An 18,470-nucleotide genomic window follows, 5' to 3' on the forward strand; every position below is an offset into this window, starting at 1 on the left:
AAAATATGTAGAAGAATACAATTCGGCCTAAACTGATAAAGAAATTTGTTTTTTTTTGTTTTTTTGGGGGGATATTTATTATAGCAAAAAGTACAAAATATTGTGCTTTTTTACAAAATTGGCGCACTTTTTTGTTTATAGCGCAAAAAAATAAAAACCACAGAGATGATCTAATACCACCAAAAGAAAGCTCTATTTGTGGGAAAAAAAGGACATACATTTTGTTTCGGTACAATGTCGCATGACTGCGCAATTGTCAGTTAAAGCGACGTGGTACCATATCAGAAAAAATGGCCTTGTCAGGAAGGGGGCAAATCCTTCCGGGGCTGAAGTGGTTAACTAAGATATAGAGAAAGCTGATTGGTTGATCAGACAAACACTTTTGGTCTTGTTTTTAAACAATAAATACAAAAATGGTTGGCAAGCACACCTAGTGCATTACCAATGACATTTAATAAATTATAAAATTCATAAAAGTCGCACAGTGTAGAATCATGTGCTATATACCATCACAGGGTATAAACTGGTGTGTTTTGGGGGTACACTCACTTCCTTGGAGCTAGGCTCATTCGTTTGTAGTTTAAAAATACAAATGCATAGTAGTCAAATTAAAATCAGTTAACAAATTAAGATCCTAATGCTGACACAAAATAGCGCAAGAAAGTCAGAAAGCAGACTATCGATGAGAGCATATAATTCCTTATCAAACATCAAAAGATATGTATGCTCTCACTGTGTAAGTCATATATCAAAGTAGCGGCTGAACACCCAGCAAAATGGTCACATCAACATGGCCATCCTAAATCAATTACTGAATAAATTACTTCATAGTTGCCTTTAAAGTGTTACCGTATATACTCGAGTATAAGCCGAGATTTTCAGCCTCTTTTTTGAGGCTGAAAGTGCCCCCCTCGGCTTATACTCGAGTCATCGCTGTCTGCCCGCTCGATCAGCGTGTCGAGCAGACAGACAGCGGCCATTCTATAATTCAAAAGCCGCGCCTCCGGCTCCGCCTTCGCCTGTGATAGGCGGAACACTGAATTTCCCAGCAGCCTGTGTTCCGCCTATCACGGACATCGTATCATCCTCGTACTACGGACGAGGATGATACGATGTCCGTGATAGGCGGAACACAGGCTGCTGGGAAATTCAGTGTTCCGGCTATCACAGGCGAAGGCGGCGGCGCAGCTTTTGAATTTTACAATGGCCGCCGAGGCGCCGACGAAGAGGGCACGGGACGGAGGCAAGGCAAGGCACGGCACGGGACGGGACGGGACGGGACGGAGGCAAGGCACGGCGGCAAGGCACGGGACGGAGGCAAGGAGGCAAGGCACGGGACGGAGGCTCGGGACAAAGGCTCGGGACACAGGTAGGCTGGACGGACACACACACACACACACACACACACACACACACACACACACACACACACACACGGATGGAGACACACACACACAGGGATGGATGGATGGATGGAGACACACACACACAGGGATGGATGGATGGAGACACACACACACAGGGATGGATGGATGGATGGATGGAGACACACACACACAGGGATGGATGGATGGATGGACACACACACACACAGGGATGGATGGACGGACACACAGGGATGGACGGACACACAGGGATGGACGGACACACAGGGATGGACGGACACACACACAGGGATGGACAGGCATGTCTCACCCTCGGCTTATACACGAGTCAATAAGTTTGCCAGTTTTTTTGGGGGTAAATTGGGGGCCTCGGCTTATATTCGGGTCGGCCTATACTCGAGTATATACGGTACTAAATCCAGGACCCTTCATTCAAGTTATCTGACCTCTCACAGTACACAGAACGTGAAAATGCAATTATTTTAGTAAATAGAAACAGCTAAATACCTTTTCTCATCTGCAGTTCTAGCAGTCTTGTGACTTCTATCAGTGTCTGGTTACAGCTTGTAGGAGGAGATTCTATTTTCTATTCTCCTCTGACTGTCCTATGAGGCTGTAGACCTTCTGTCTGGACAGTGCTGATCACATGCAAACTCTCTACCAATACATACAAAACTGAGCATGTGCAGAGTGCCCCCAAAGCTCTATACTATCAGCAGATGGATTGGGGACAGTGGAGTAAGGGGAGGATCAGAGAAGATAGGCTCAAACAGCCTTTTTACATAATGTAGCGCATTAACCACTTGGGTCACTGTAAAGCATGTAAGTATAGAGTCAGAACCATCCCATATTATGAGGATGTCATCAATGCATCTAGCATATAAAACCAGGTTTGCCCCATAAGGATTATTGGTCCAAATATGGAATTCCTCCCAATAACCCAGACATTAGCAAAACTAGGCACAAACCTAACTCTCATTGCTTTACCATTTTTCTGTCTGTAAAAGTCACCCAGGGAGGTGAAATAGTAAAATTGTTATATTTCAAGGTGAACTTGATACAATCCATGTATAAAACCCAGCTGTGTGTGGTAGCATGCAGACCAAATTCTTGCATCTAGAGATACCCATCTACAGTTGCCACTTATAATTAATCATAATATCAACCATATGACCAAGATATTTCACATAAGAGAGGAGCTGTGTCAAAAATTCATGCAAAAAATATTAAACACAACAGCCCATATTACTGATAAGATTATAAAACCCAGAAAAATGTATTTTACATTTAAAGATTATAACTGTTTCTCCAAAGGACCAAGAATTACAGCCACAATCTTTGCTGCAGTTCTAAAGTGGTAAGATAAGGATATTTGTTTTTATATTTTTCAGTACCCTTTTCCTTATGCTGTAGCAGATTTTATGAGTTTCATGGTTAATAAATTGTTTTTCTTTTCTATCTTCCTACAGTATCACCAGCTTCATGATGAATATTTTACCAGCGCAGTGGTACTTTCATTAATTTTAGCTGCCTTATTTGGCCTTGTCTACCTTTTAATAATCCCACAGTAAGTACTCACTGCTATTTAAAATATTAAGATTTCTCACAACTTCGCAAAAAAATAAATAAAAATAATAATAATTTAAATGGTTATCAAGGACTAAGTTTGGAGGTTAGCTTTTAAACCTTTTCTGACACAAAGACTGATGTGAGTGGGAATACATGCTAAGTATATATTCATTTTAATTGTAATATTTTTTCTTCTAAATGTTTTAAAATTAAAAAAAAATTTAAATAAATTATTTCTTTTGTTTATTTAGCAAAAAGTAAAAACCCCAGCAGTGATTAAATACTACCAAAAGAAAGCTCTAGTTGTGTAAACAAAATTATAAAAATTGATTTTGGGTGTAGTGTTGCATGAATGCCCGATTGTCATTCAAAATGTGACAGCTCTAAAAGGTCAAAATTGGCCTGGGCAGGAGGGGGTAAGAGTGCCTGGATTATTGAAGCGGTTAAAGAAAAGATCCAATTATAAATTCTGTTTCAGATTCTAATTCAGATTCTCAGAATTTGACTACAGCCTCTATAACAATGAATCTTGGTATATACAGTATCTCACAAATGTGAATACACCCCTCACGTTTTTGTAAATATTTTATTATGTCTTTTCATGTGACAACACTGAAGAAATGCCACTTTGCTACAATGTAAAGTAGTAAATGTACAGCTTGTATAACAGTGTAAATGTGCTGTCACCGCAGAATAACTCAGCACGCAGCCATTAACCGCTGGCAACAAAAGTGAGTACACCTCTAAGTGAAAATGTCCTAATTGGGCCACAACTAGCCATTTCCCCTCCTCTGTGTCATGTGACTCGTTGGTATTACAAGGTCTCAGGTGTGAATGGGGGGCAGATGTGTTACTTTTGGTGTTATCGCTCTCACTCTTTCATACTGGTCACTGGAAGTTCAACCTCATGGCAAATAAGTCTCTGAGGATCTTAAAAAAAGAATTGTTGCTCTACATAAGGATGGCCTAGACTATAAGAAGATTGCCAAGACCCTGATACTGAGCTGCAGCACAGTAGTCAAGACCATACAGCGGTTTAACAAGACAGGTTCCACTCATGACAGGCCTCGCCATGGTCGACCAAAGAAGTTGAGTGCAGGTGCTCAGCGTCATATCCAGAGGTTGTCTTTGGGAAATAGACGTATGAGTGCTGCCAGCATTGCTGCAGAAGTTGAAGGGGTGGGGGAGTCAGCCTGTCAGTGCTCAGACCATACGCTGCACATTGCATCAAATTGGTCTACATGGCTTTCGTCCCAGAAGGAAGCCTTTTCTAAAGATAATGAACAAGTAAGCCTGCAAACAGTTTGCTGAAGACAAGCAGACTAAGGACATGTATTACTGGAACCAATTTCTGTGGTCTAATGAGACTAAGATAAACTTATTGGGTTCAGATGGTGTCAAGCGTGTGTCACGGCAACCAGGTGAGGAGTACAAAGACAAGTGCGTCTTGCCTAAAGTTAAGCATGGTGGTGGGAGTGTCATGGTCTGGGGCTGCGTGTGTGCTGCCGACACTGGGGAGCTACAGTTCATTGGGGGAATCATGAATGCCAACATGTACTGTGACATAGTGAAGCAGAGCATCTACCCCCTCCCTTCGGAGACTGGACATTCCAACATGACAATGACCCCAAACACACCTCCAAGACGACACTGCCTTGCTAAAGAAGCTGAGGGTAAAGGTGATAGAGCATCTGTGGAGTATCCTCAAATGGAAGTTGAGGAGCTCAAGGTCCATTATGTAAAAGAGGACTCCAGTGGCAACCTGTGAATCTCTGATGAACTCTATGCCCAAGAGGGTTAAGGCAGTGCTAGAAAATAATGGTGGCCACACAAAATATTGACACTTTGGGCCCAATTTGGACATTTTCACTTAGAGTGTACTCACTTTGGTTGCCAGCTGTTTAGATATTAATGGCTTTGTGTTGAGTTATTTTGAGGCGACAGCAAATTTACACTGTTATACAAGCTGGACACTCACTACTTTACATTGTAGCAAAGTGTCATGTTTCATGTGTCATGTTTAAAACAATGTTTCATATCTCCATACAGTTTATTTACAGTGTGTGTGTAAAATCACAATATATGCATGCACAAAACCTTTTATCCTCGTCATAATAATGAAACTAAATATTTACTAGTACCACAACACTTTATCAATATTATAACAGCAATATTAAAATACATAAATCCTTTAAATAACATAGTTTGGGGATGACTTAAACCTGCATGTGAAGTTAGGGAGTAGTGCAATGTATTCCTTTAAAGTTCTATTTTTGTATACAAGCAGCGGCCAGAGATCTGTCATTTAGTGGTGATTTGTAAACAAACTGCCTGGGGATCCTGGATGATGTCATTGGCCAATTTTAAACAGAAATGGCTACTGTCCCTTTAAGAGAACTGTCAAGAGGTCCCCCTAAAAATTATTAAGATCCTTATTCAGGCATACAGCCTAGGTGACAAGGAAACAGGGGGTCAGTGAGAATGAGCCCCCTCTTAAACCAGTCAAGGCCATAAGCCTTCAATATTGGGAGGGTACCTTGTAAAGGGGAGATAGCAAAGCCCCCCACCCCTTGCAAGGCACTTTGTCCCCAATGTTGAGAAGACAAGGGTCTCATCCCCACATGTCCTCCAAAAGGGATGGGGGGGGGGGCTTAGTACCCCTTGTACTACGCCTTTACCTTTTTTTGTTAATGTAAAGAATTAAATAAAAAATCCACACTCTTAAAAAAGGCCTTTGTCAAACAAACTAAACCATGCCCCCAATACAAACTCAACATCAATCACATCTTACAGTGATTTAGATGCTCATCAATCTCGATGACTCAAAGCCTGAGGATGTTGCCCTTCCGCCCAATGATGTTTTCACACCACCATGATTATGCCCTACCCAACAATGTCAACTCTTTGCATTCCTGCTGTAAAATGACATCCCTGGCTGCTTGCTATTTGTAAAAATAATTTTATTTATTACAGATAATTATATAGTTCCTAATACTTAATACTACACAGTATCAAGCAATTCATCAAAAGCAGTGCTCCTGTCAATATTTAAAATGACTGGCTAACAAATGTCTATCAACATACGTGAACAAAGAGGGACAATAAGAGTAGCAGGTGGTGTTGAGAAAGAGTCCGAATTAGACACAGGTGGTAATCACAGTGTTGTCTGTAAAACGTGCACCTTTCACCACATTCCTCAAGACAGTGTGTCACAATCCCCTCTGGGGTTTAAACTCACCAAACTGCTGTAATTTACAAGCCTCAACAGACATCCAGAAGCTACCTCCGCACCATGTCCTCGATCAGAGCCTCAAACTAAATCCTCAGGCACCAAAAATATGAGAAGAAAACTCCACATAGTCTAGTCCCATTTTGAACTTTTAGTGAAATTCCTCCGATCATAAATACGTGTAATCATTAAAAATTTCACAGTTCTTGCCTTCTGATTGATCCTATAAGTTGATGTGCTTGTTATTATCAAACCTTACTGAGGGGCAAAAGATGGTTCCGTGGTGTGCTCAGCCAAACACGCTGACCCACACTACTTACGGTTTCCTCACTCAGTTCTTTGGAAGGCAAGGCGTCAATACGTCACTTCCGGTCGCTGTAAGATCACACCCTGGTGTATTTCGTCATTACGACTTTGTCAAAGGGCTCGGTCTTACGGCGCAGTGTCCCAGAATTTGATAGTCAGTCAATTAAGATTAACTCTCTGTGTATTCCCCAGCCGCTTTTACTATAGGTGCACATTAGCGGAGGGGATGCTATCATTATTATAATGTTTATTTCTTTCCATTATATTGATATTAACTGACATCAAACCATAGATCAGTGCAATTTTAAAATCTAATCGATGTCAGCCATTGTTAAAAATATAATTTACTACATAAAAAAAATTGATTTGTTATATTATTCCTCTGTAGGTCTATATATTAGCACTATAAATGAGAACCAATATATTCTTGTTCATCCATGTCTTATATAAAATTGTAACACTATTAAAATCTAAAATGTAAAAACTATCTTAAACCACATAATTTACAGCTAATATCTCATTTTATTAATGGCAAACAGGGTTCTATATCAAAACAAACTACAGACTCATACTTTCTATTCTTCTTTGAAAATAGAGTAATAATAATGAAATCAATATAATCAATAAAACCCATTAGCAGACTTATTACAACCATAATCACAATTATTAAGTCTCTATATTTCAATAGTCACTTATGAAGCAGTTGATACCCAACTCTATGTTTAACCCCTTAGGGGCAAGAGTATCCATCAAAAAAAATCCATTGAGTTTCTCTCTTTGAAAGCTCTCTCACCAGATTAGATTCCCTCCAGGCTGGTTTAATATGATTTATACCCCAAAAAAATAGGCCTGAAGGGTCCTGGTTATGAAACAATTTAAAATGGAGAGATACATTGTGATCCTTAAAGCCTATTGAAATGTTGTGTATATGTTCTGCTATTCTGATCCTCACTCAGTAGCCGCTTAGTTCTCCCTATATACATCAACCTACAAGGGCACTGCAAAGCGTAGACAACATGGGTGGTATTACATGTGATGAATTCTTTAGTAGAAAGTTCTTTGTTATAAGATGTTGATATAATCTTATCAACACCTCTAATTGGTCTTGAGACTTCCCTATATGCCTTACACTTTCTACAAGAGAAAAAAATGTCTCTCTTTTAGAAAGTGTAAGGCATGTAGGGAAGTCTCGAGACCAATGAGAGGTGTTGATAAGATTATATCAACATCTAATAACAAAGAATTTTCTATTAAAGAGTTCATCACCTGTAATACCACCCATGTTGTCTACACATTGCAGTGCCCTTGTGGGTTGATGTATATAGGGAGAACTAAGCCGCTACTGAGGATCAGAATAGCAGAACATATACACAACATTTCAATAAGCTTTAAGGATCACAATGTATCTCTCCATTTTACATTGTTCCATAACCAGGATCCTTCAGGCCTAATTTTTTGGGGTATAGATCATATTAAATCTAACCTGGTGAGAGAGCTTTCAAAGAGAGAAACTCAATGGATTTTTTTGATGGACACTCCTGCCCCTAAGGGGTTAAACAGAGTTGGATATCAACTGCTTCATAAGTGACTATTGAAATATAGAGATTTAATAATTGTGATTATGGCTGTAATAGGTCTGCTAATGGGTTTTATTGATTTTATTATTATTACTCTATTTCCAAAGAAGAATAGAAAGTATGAGTCTGTTTGTTTTTATATAGGACCCTGTTTGCCATTAATAAAATGAGGTAATAGCTGTTGTTGATAATAACAAGGACATCAAGTTATAGGATCAATTGGAAGGCAAGGACTGTGAAAGTTTTAATGATTACATGTTTTTATGATCGGAGGAATTTCAATAAAAGTTCAAAACAGGACTAGACTATGTGGAGTTTTCTTCTCATATTTTTGGTGCCGGAGGCTCTGGTCAAGGACATGGTGTGGAGGTAGCTTCTGGATCTCTGTTCAGGCTTGTAAATTACAGCAGTTTGGTGAGTTTAAACCCCAGAGGGGAGTGTGACACTCTGTCTTGAGAAATCTGGTGAAAGCTGCACATTTTACAGACAACACTGTGATTATCACCTGTGTCTACTTCTGACTCTTTCTCATAACCACCTGCTACTCCTATTGTCCCTCACTTATGTTGATAGACATTTGTTAGCCAGTAATTTTAAATATTATAACAGGAGCTGCTTTTGATGAATTGCTTGATACTGTGTAGTATTAGAAAGTATTTTTTATCTTTTGAGAGGAATTAATCTGTGTAAGCGGCTGCTGATATACACATACTATGTGAAATAATTTGTTTTAATATTTCATTTTTACACTGTGCCTGCTGTTTTTAAACACCATAGCGCTGAGATAAGGAAAAGTAGGTATCAGTGGCATTAGAGTTTCCTTTTTTTTTTTTTAAGATAATTATATAGCATCAACAATTTAGGCAGCACATTACATATTGTAGATACACTTAATTCTTTCTCTCAAGGAGCATATAATCTAAGGCTCCTACCTCGCATTCGTGCTTACACACACGGGATAACTTTTAGATAGAAGCCAATAACCTGCCAGCATAATTTTTACATGTGGGTGGGAACAGAAGTAACCAGAGAAAACAGGGAACACATGAAAACTCCATGATGGTAGTGTCCTGCTTGCGATTTAAGAAAATGGCCCTAGGGCTGTGGGATAGAAGTGCTAACCAGTGAGCCACTGTGCTAAACAAATCATTCAGGGATCCTGGCGGATTTCCTTGACCAGATGGCCATATTTGATCAATTATATCACCCAAGATTTCTTGCTGGTTTATTTACAACAGATGTCAGTCATTTTGCAGCTGTAGTGCTACCACCACATATGACAGATTCACAGCTATATTCTGTTTGCAAACAAACCAGCAAGGGGGTCCTAGGTTTGTGTACGTCATATCTGGAGGCCCCATTATTTTAAAGTGGGATTCTCTTGTGATAGCAATTGTGCTGAATCACAAATACTAAGAATAAAAATAAAGAAATGGTGTAAAAATACTGTAAGGGATCAGGGGGTGACAAGCCGGCTCAGACAGTTGAGTCAACTTAAAAGGCTTTATTCAGCAAAAATCAACAGAAAACTGACAAGCTTTGTCTTTATAGGCAGTTAAAACAACACAAAACCTCTTCTTTGCTGTATAAGACAGTCCTTTTAAATAATGCCCAGCATCCCACCCACAGCATATAACATAGCAAAGTCCCAGTTCAGACAAGCTCACCCAGCAGGATCAAGTCATAGGTAACAGTGGTCCTTCCAGCTTCAAGCTCCTCTCAGCTTTGATAGCTCAACAGCCATCTCTTTCCAAACACACTTCTCCTCTCTGACATTTTCAACTCAGCTGGCAATAAGCAGGTCTAAAGGGTAAATACCTGCCCTCTTCAATTAACTGCTTCTTAACTCTGCCCCAGGCTGACTCTCCACAATACATTTAAATAAAATAAGTAAATACATATTAAAAGTGCCCCCTATGCTCATACGCAAATGCTATGTAGTATATATAAATAGGGCCCACATGCATATGTAAACAGTGTTCACACTACACATGTGCGTCCTCACGCAAATGTCAGAGTGAGAGCAATCCTTTTAGTGCTAGACCTCCTGTTTAACTCTAAACGTTTAACCTGTAAAGACTTTTAAAGCATTGCCTGTTATATGGTTTCTTTTTTCAGAAGCACTATTGTCCTTGTCCTCCTGGTGTTCTGCATATGCTTCCTAGTGGCGTGTATTATGTACTTACATGTCACACGAGTGCAGGTAAAAAAATATATATTTTTTTATGACTAAATTCAAAGATTGTAAATGAAATGTAAAATCATTTTATGTGTATTGTAAGTACTATGCCTACTTTTGTGTTCCTTATATGGAGATATATATGAAAACAGACCCCCCCCCCCCCAAGTGTTACTAAACCCAGGACACTGCATTCACTATATCTAGTCTCCCACAGTACACAGAGCATGGAAATGAAATTATTTTAGTAAATATGAACTGCTAAATACCTTTTATCATCAGCAGTATATAGCAGTCTTGTGCCTTCTATCAGTGTCCATCCAAGCACTGGTTAAAGCTTGTAGGAGAAGTTTTCTGACTGTCCTATGAGACTGCAAGGCCCCTGACCCTCTGTATGGACAGTGCTGATTGGCCCTGTGCTGATCACATGCGCACTCCCAAGAAAAAAGAAAACCTCTCTAGCAATACACACCAAACTGAGCATGTGCAAAGTGACTTCATAGACTCTGTGTTATCAGGAAATCATTAAGGGATAATGGAAGGAGGGGAGGATCAGAGATCAATGCCAACCAGGATCAAACTGCCTTTTTACGCAATGCAAAGGATTAACCCCTTAATTTTACACCGTGAGTATAACGAGCATGCTTGACTGCATAAACAGACTGACTTTACTGTAGTGGGTTTAGTAACAATTTAACCAAAATCATATGGCAGACTTTTTTTTTTATAGGCCATACATATATGTCATACTGTTAATGCCCTGGAAACACTTAATTATGTTTAGCCACTGTTATATTAAAAGTGATATTCAGTGTCCTTTTGCAGTTACAAAATGATTAATGATGGTCAAAGCAGAATTCATACTTTATTCATCACCGTTTTTTTGTCATGTATTTGTTTAATGTCGTGGACCACTCATACAAATATTTTTCTTCATTTAAACAATTCTAAGACCCAAGCACAGCCAAAAAAGAAATCAGCACAAGGAACATAACCTATAGTCAGTAAGATGTCTCACATGCACTCGATATTGCAAAAAGGAGTGGGAGACCATGGAGGCCAGGCATGGCAAGCTGCATACTTGAGGGTTTGTAGAGGGATAGGTGCACTATTAACAATAAACAGAGAGGTGTATCCTGGATAAGGTATACTTTTAAACTGTTGCTTCAAAGGCCTAATTAGGGAAGTTTTGGAACTTTATGAAAGTCAACCACACCACTGCAAATTCCAGAAGTAGGTATGCTGTGAGTCCCCACCTGAGAATCACTTCAGGTGGGTACTCATAGTGTGGCTATTTGCTTAAATAAAGTTTTTTGTCAGGATGACCTGATTGCTGAGTGGCTCTTTGTTTATTACATCTACCACCTCTAGTTGCAAGTAGAACTGCCCCTGTACCTTCCTGGAAACATTGCTTCTCCTCCAGTACCATAAAAACATTAACATTAATTTATGAGTGATTTCATGGTGTGGTCACAGGTGCTGGTCTAGAGCCATAGATAGTGGATGTACAAGATGGTAATGGCTTATCTTGTATGCTCCACATTCCCTAAAACATAACTGAGCACTCTTTGAAGTGTTGGGTTCACAAACTGATCAATGGAATGAAATGTTCCAGCTTGCTCTCCTTCCCTTTTTGAAAATGTTGCTAGCGCAGCTTGTGACAAAAATGTATCTAGAGCTTGATGTTCATCAAAATGAACATTGATTGGAAAAGCAATACCCACCTCCAAAGTCCAGGAGGTGTCCCTTGCCAACGACCGCATCTTCTCCCAGAGTGTCAGTCTTCAAACATCTTCATTGGTAGGTGCTGCCTATATATCAAGAATAATGTACAAGTGAATGTAAGAGATTACATCACTAAGGGAGCTAGGGAGGAGGTGGAATCCTTATGGGTAGAGCTCCAAAGGGATGAAGCTAAGGGGAAAATAATACTGGGAGTATGCTATAGGGCCCCTAACCTGAGGGAGGAAGGGGAGACAGATCTCCTATCACAATTTGGATTAGCAGCAAGGGTGGGTAGTGTTATCATAATGGGCAATTTTAATTATCCAGACATAGACTGAGGGGAGGGAACCACACATTCATCTAAGGCTCGCCAGTTCCTAAATGTCTTGCAAGACAATTTTAGGGGTCAGATGCTAGACGCACCAACTAGAAATAAAGTATTACTGGATCTACTGATTACCATCAATACAGAACTGATCACGGATGTGGATATACGGGGCAATTTAGGTAACAGCGATCACAGGCCAATTGGCTTCAGTATAAATCACACAAATAGGAAAAATAAGGAGAATACAAAGACACTGAATTTCAACTTCCCTAAACTACAAACCTTGTTAGAAGGCATAAATTGTGATAAAATCTTAGTAACAAAGGACACAGAGGAGAGAAGAGTTTGCTTTAAGAGCATATTAAATAAGGGCATTAGCCAATGCATCCCATTGGGTAATACATTTAAAAGAGCAAACAAAAGTCCTGGATGGCTTAACTCCAATGCAAAAATGCATATAAAAGCAAAGGAGAAGGCCTTCAAAAATTGATTTATATATATTTATTATATTATATTGTTATATATTATTGTATATATAATATATATAATATTATTATATATATATGATATATATTAATTATATATTTATTTATAAAGAATGCAACAAGAAATGTAAGGGTGCCATAAGGACAGCTAAGATAGAACATGAAAGACACATAGCAGAGGAGAGCAAAAAAATTCCCAAGAAATTCTTGAAGTATGTAAACAGTAAAAAAGGGAAGACAGACCATACTGGCCCCATAAAGAATGAGGAAGGACATCTGGTTACAAAGGATGGGGAGATGGAGAAGGTATTGAATTTATTCTTCTCCTCAGTCTTCACAGGGGGCTTCAGTAACCAAAACTACAGTGTTTATCCTCATGACACATCACAGCAAGCACCTCCATGGTTAACAGAGGACAGAATTAAAATTAGACTTGGGAAACTTAACATTAAATCACCAGGACCAAATGGCTTGCACCCAAGAGTACTTAGGGAACTCAGTCAAGTAATTGCCAGACCATTGTTCCTCATTTTTACTGACAGTCTACTGACTGGAATGGTACCAGTGGATTGGAGAAAGCCAATGTAGCACCAATATTTAAAAAGGGCCCAAAATACATCCCTGGGAATTACAGACTAGTTAGCCTAACATCAATAGTATGTAAATTGGAGGGGATGATAAAGGACTATATACAAGATTTTAGTAATGAGAACGGTATTATTAGCAGTAATCAGCATGGATTTATTAACCTTTACATGAGGTGGTGAGTTGCCATCTAGATAAAGGAAGGCCCATAGACGTGGTTTATCTGGATTTTGCTAAGTCATTTAACACAGTTCCCCATAAATGTTTTATGTATAAAATAAGGTCCATTGGCATGGACCATAGGGGACATGGATTTAAAACTGGCTTCAAGGGCAGGGCGAGTTCAGAGTGTAGCGATAAATGGGAAGTACTTGGAATGGTCAGGGGTGGGTAGTGGGGTCTGTGCTGGGACCAATCCTGTTTAATTTGTTCATAAATGACCTGGAGGATGGGGTAAACAGTTCAATATATGTATTTGCGGACAATACTAAGCTAAGCAGGGCGATAACTTCTCATCAGGATGTGGAAATCTTGCAAAAAGGTCTGAACAAATTAATGGGGTGGGCAACTACATGGCGAATGAGGTTCAGTGTAGAAAAATTTAAAATAATGCATTTGGGTGGCAAAAATATGAATGCAATCTATACACTAGGGGAGAACCTCTGGGAGAATCTAGGATGGAAAAGGACCTGGGGCCCTAGTAGATGATAGGTTCAGCAATGGCATGCAATGCCAAGCTGCTGCTAACAAAGCAAACAAAATATTGGCATGCATGAAAAGGGTTTTAATTCCAGAACTAAAACGATAATTCTCCTGCTCTACAAGACCCTGGTCTGGCCACACCTAGAGTATGCTGTCCAGTTTTGGGCACCAGTCCTCAGGAAGGATTTACTGGAAATGGAGCGAGTACAAAGAATGGCAATAAAGCCAATAAAGTGTCTGAAAGATATTAGTTATGAGGAAAGGTTGTAAAGCACTAACATATTCTCTCTTGAGAAGAGACGCTTGAGAGGGGATATGATTTCAATTAACAAATACCATACTGGTGACCTCAAAATAGGAATAAAACTTTTTTGCGGAAGGGAGTTTAACAAGACTCATGGCCACTCATTAAAATTAGAAGAAATAGGTTTAACCTTAAACTATGTAGAGGGTTCTTTACTGTAAGAGCGGCAAGAAAGTGGAATTCCCTTCCACAGGTGGTGGTCTCAGCGGGGAGCATCAATAGTTTCAAGAAACTATTAGATAAACACCTGAACAACCACAACATACAGGGATATACAAGGTAATACTGACATATCATACACATAGGTTGGACTTGATGGACTTGTGTCTTTTTTTCGACCTCACCTACTATGTAACCATGTATGACCACAGAATACTGCAAGCAGGCAGATAGGTGTATTTATTTACACAAGAAACATTGCATGTCTCTTTTGTGATAAATAGCCTACGTACTTGCAAATTTTAGGAAAATGCCATCAGTTCTGCTTAACTGTTTCCCAAACAGTTACATTCAAGGCATGCCTTGAATAATAACCGTCACATTTGTTAGTGTGCTTATGTTAACTCTCAACCAAACTGTCAAGCCATTTTGCCGGTGTCCTAGCTTATCACATATGCAGCACCATGGCAACTGTAGATCATACAGAAGCTAAGATGGCTGCAAAGGACAGGATGGTTTCATTCCGCTTTGGGTAGCTGCTAAGCAAAGATACAATAAAACCACTTTTTCTGTAAATTTTTTAAATTTCATATATACAGTGTGTATATATATTAAATATCACCAAAAGAAAGCTCTATTTGTGTGAAAACTGGCTAATATTACAAAACAAAAATACAATATGTTAGGAATTCTCCATTAAGTAATATAACTTTTCTTTCTCGCTTGCCTATTCTCATCATCTTCAAACATTTCTAAGCACATTTCCAAGTACAGTGTAAAGAATATTGGAGACAAAGCTTTATTTAGCAGCACTCAACAGAGCTCACCACCGCCACCATGCGCACAAAATCTTTTAAAAGCAAAAAACATTAGTGTTGCCGATTTACAGGATAGAGGAAAATGTTATACTTACCCGACTGTAATTTTCCTTTTCTGATGCAAAGCATGACAGCGTATACGTATGGGTAGGCTCGGCCCCCTGCCCTATTCCAGGACTGGTTATAATATATAAGTACATTTCCTCCCTGCATTCTCATAACTTAGTATCACTGCAAAGCCCTTTTAGGGAGGGACCTATATGCTTTCCATCAGGAAAGGAAAATTACTGTCAGGTAAGTATAAAACTTTCCTCTTTCCTGACCCAAGCATGAAAAAATATAGGTATGGGATGTAACAAGCCCCAGACGACAAGGATGGGTAATGCAGAAGTGTTTAAGTTGAGGATTAGATCTATCTTTCCACTAACGACTGTAATGTATTGTAGCTAAGGCTGCTGGGTCCACTTTAAAATGGGCCCAACATGTGTTGAATGTAGACCAGGTCACAGTTTACATATTAGTACTGAAGGGACTACCTTGAGTTCTGTCCATGTATGCGCAGCCGTCTGCTAAAGCGATCTCTGCCCTCAGTTGATGGATTTGTAATGGGCCCCTTGACTAACTTGATCTGCACCACTGCGATTGTCTTTAATGGCATAGATTTTCCTCTTCTGATGCCCATTGTGTATTGTCTTCTGATGCCGCTAGGCCTGAATAGCCCATTGTTTGACCTCTTGATGCCGCTAGGCCTGAAGATCCCATTGTTTGCCCTTTTGAAGAAGGGCAACTTCAATGTCCTTCTCCACCTCAAATCTATTTCCAATGTACTTTAGACACTTCTGTTTGGATATTTTCCCAGAAGGATGATGTCCTAACCCAGATGCAAATATGCAGACCTCTGTATAGTGCTGTGGAAGAGACTAGAGACATTTTGCCTGATAATGGCAGCAAGTAGTTTAGGACTTGATGCTTGGAGAGCTGAGATCCTTCTTCTAGACATATTAACCATACAAAATACTTCTGCAGCGTTACTGGCCATATTGAGGATGTCTTATCCCTCTGAATGGAGAGTAAGATTGTCCCACGCTTTTTGGAATATCCAAGGGATAAAAAACAATCTGCCCAGGTCTTTCGGAATTGGTTTACCAAGATATGCAACAGTTACTGGATCCCAGAGATTGAGGACACGACCGAGCTTCATCTGCCCTTTTATCCCATCTTTAGGCACACTTGTATACAATTCAATCCTTACAGCAGGGAACAGAGGATTCCATCATTTAAATTTTGCAGGGTTTCCTATGATCTAATATACTTGAAGTTTGGAGTGGGTGCCCTGGCCTCCATAGGGCTTCAAACACTAAAGGTGAGACCTCCAAATGAGCCTTCACTTCTTGGATCTCCAGAATCTAGATATAACTTGTCTGAATTTGGACGATACTGTTGGTCATGCTGTATTAGGTATTGGATCTCAGGAAGGAGAATGGGAGGTTCCCGGATCAGAGACCGTACCCCCGGATATCATGGCCTGCAGGCCACCAGACAATTATTGTCCTCATCACCACTAAATGACTGCAGATCCTGATAAGGAGCCTGGAGACCATTAGGTTTGTTCGATATACATATACACTAACATGCAAACCCTGCTGGATGTTAGTAGTTCCACTGCTTCTACCTCTGGGAAGCCACCAAGATGACTATTAGGTCAATATCCTGATAGCCTTATTTGTTGTAGACCCCCTGAATGGCTTGTCTGTTTAGAGACCACCCCATGACATCCAACAGCGTTATACCGTCTGATGGTAAGTTCTAAGAAACCCATACCCAAAGGGCTGGCAAACCTGACTGGGAGATACCTATGAGAGAAGTTGACTAGTCTTGCATTCTCTCTTGATAGCAAAGATAGGACCTCCATATTTTGCTGAATCTTTTCAGCATAGCTGAGGTTCTCCTTGTTGTGTTTTCAGAAGGACTTCAGCCTGGGACCATCGCAAACTCTGACTTTGGACACTTTGTCCTCCATTGGCATGAAAACCCAACAAAGTAATAGCTTGCGATGATTGGTATGCCCAGCAGCCGATAAAGCTGAAAGACTAGCTAGCTTAGCTACCTCCCAAAGGGACTATATGGTCTCTTGATGGCTCCTCCCAATTCAATCAGAGTCTAAACTAGAACTTTTTTTTCCAAGACCTGGAAGATGTAGCAGGCTTTTGTCCAAACAGGAATCACCTGTAGCCCACGCAAGACGGTCACTACTGGACCTAATGATCTGGCAAATGTCCCGAGTTTGTGGAAAGGTCAAAGTCTGCCAGATTAACCCATAGGAAAACTCTTTAATGGCCAAGCGAAGGTACTTACAGAAGCATGGGTGTATTGAAGTTTGTATACAGTATACACACACCTGCAAGGTCTAGCGAAAACCTTCAATCCTTTTTAATTTATTTTTATGCAGCGTGATACCCAGCCGCTGACCTCCCCCAAAGAAGAAGGTCTTGTTCCGGATCTGAGTCCAGATGTTTAGCCTCCACTGTCCCTTTATATGCTGGGTATGATTGTAGCGGAGGCACTAATGGACCTAAACTTTATTGCCTTCAGAAAGGATGATAGCAAACCATCATCTGAAGCCCAAGCAGTATCCTCTGCTGGTCTTATCTGGCCTGATAGTCCGCAAACTCGTAGGTGTCATGACAGGGAGGATAAATTCTGATTGGTTGAGTGATTGATTGCAACAATGCCATATGAAGCTTTGGATTCTAATCCTTCTGCTTCATGTCCAAGTCTGCCTTTTGAATAAGGACAATACACACATAATGTCCTTCTTTGGCTGGATGGCTAACCCTTGAACAAGATGTGGTAACACTTGTTTTCCGACGTTAATTGCTCAGAGACAGAAGACAGGGACAGAAATGAGTTTGAGTAGAGGCACAAAAAAAATTCCAAGGCATTTTCTTAATGCACAGGACCCACGGATCCTAATGCTCCAATTGACATATAATTCAGCTGGCCAGCCCTAATGGGTGATGTGGGTGAAGAAACTTTGTTTCTCTCTGAAAGGAGTAGATTTAGGCAGACATATAAAGATTATTATGGATTTTTTATTCTCTTCTATAGTCTTCCCAGGT

The 18,470-nt window shown here is 39.9% G+C and overlaps 1 protein-coding gene across 1 annotated transcript in view; it reads left to right on the forward strand.

Annotated features, from left to right (window-relative positions):
• ADCY1 (adenylate cyclase 1) overlaps positions 1 to 18,470 on the forward strand; it is a 550,492-nt gene that overhangs the window by 404,832 nt on the left and 127,190 nt on the right. Inside the window, exons 10-11 of the mRNA XM_077491793.1 lie at positions 2,855 to 2,952; positions 10,185 to 10,269. Of these exons, the coding sequence (XP_077347919.1) occupies positions 2,855 to 2,952; positions 10,185 to 10,269 (183 nt within the window). The remainder of the gene's footprint in view (positions 1 to 2,854; positions 2,953 to 10,184; positions 10,270 to 18,470) is intronic.

This window comes from Lithobates pipiens, unplaced genomic scaffold, assembly GCF_037356315.1.
Source record: "Lithobates pipiens isolate NorthernLeopardFrog02 unplaced genomic scaffold, aLitPip1_a1.2 Scaffold_19, whole genome shotgun sequence".
NCBI lineage: Eukaryota > Metazoa > Chordata > Amphibia > Anura > Ranidae > Lithobates > Lithobates pipiens.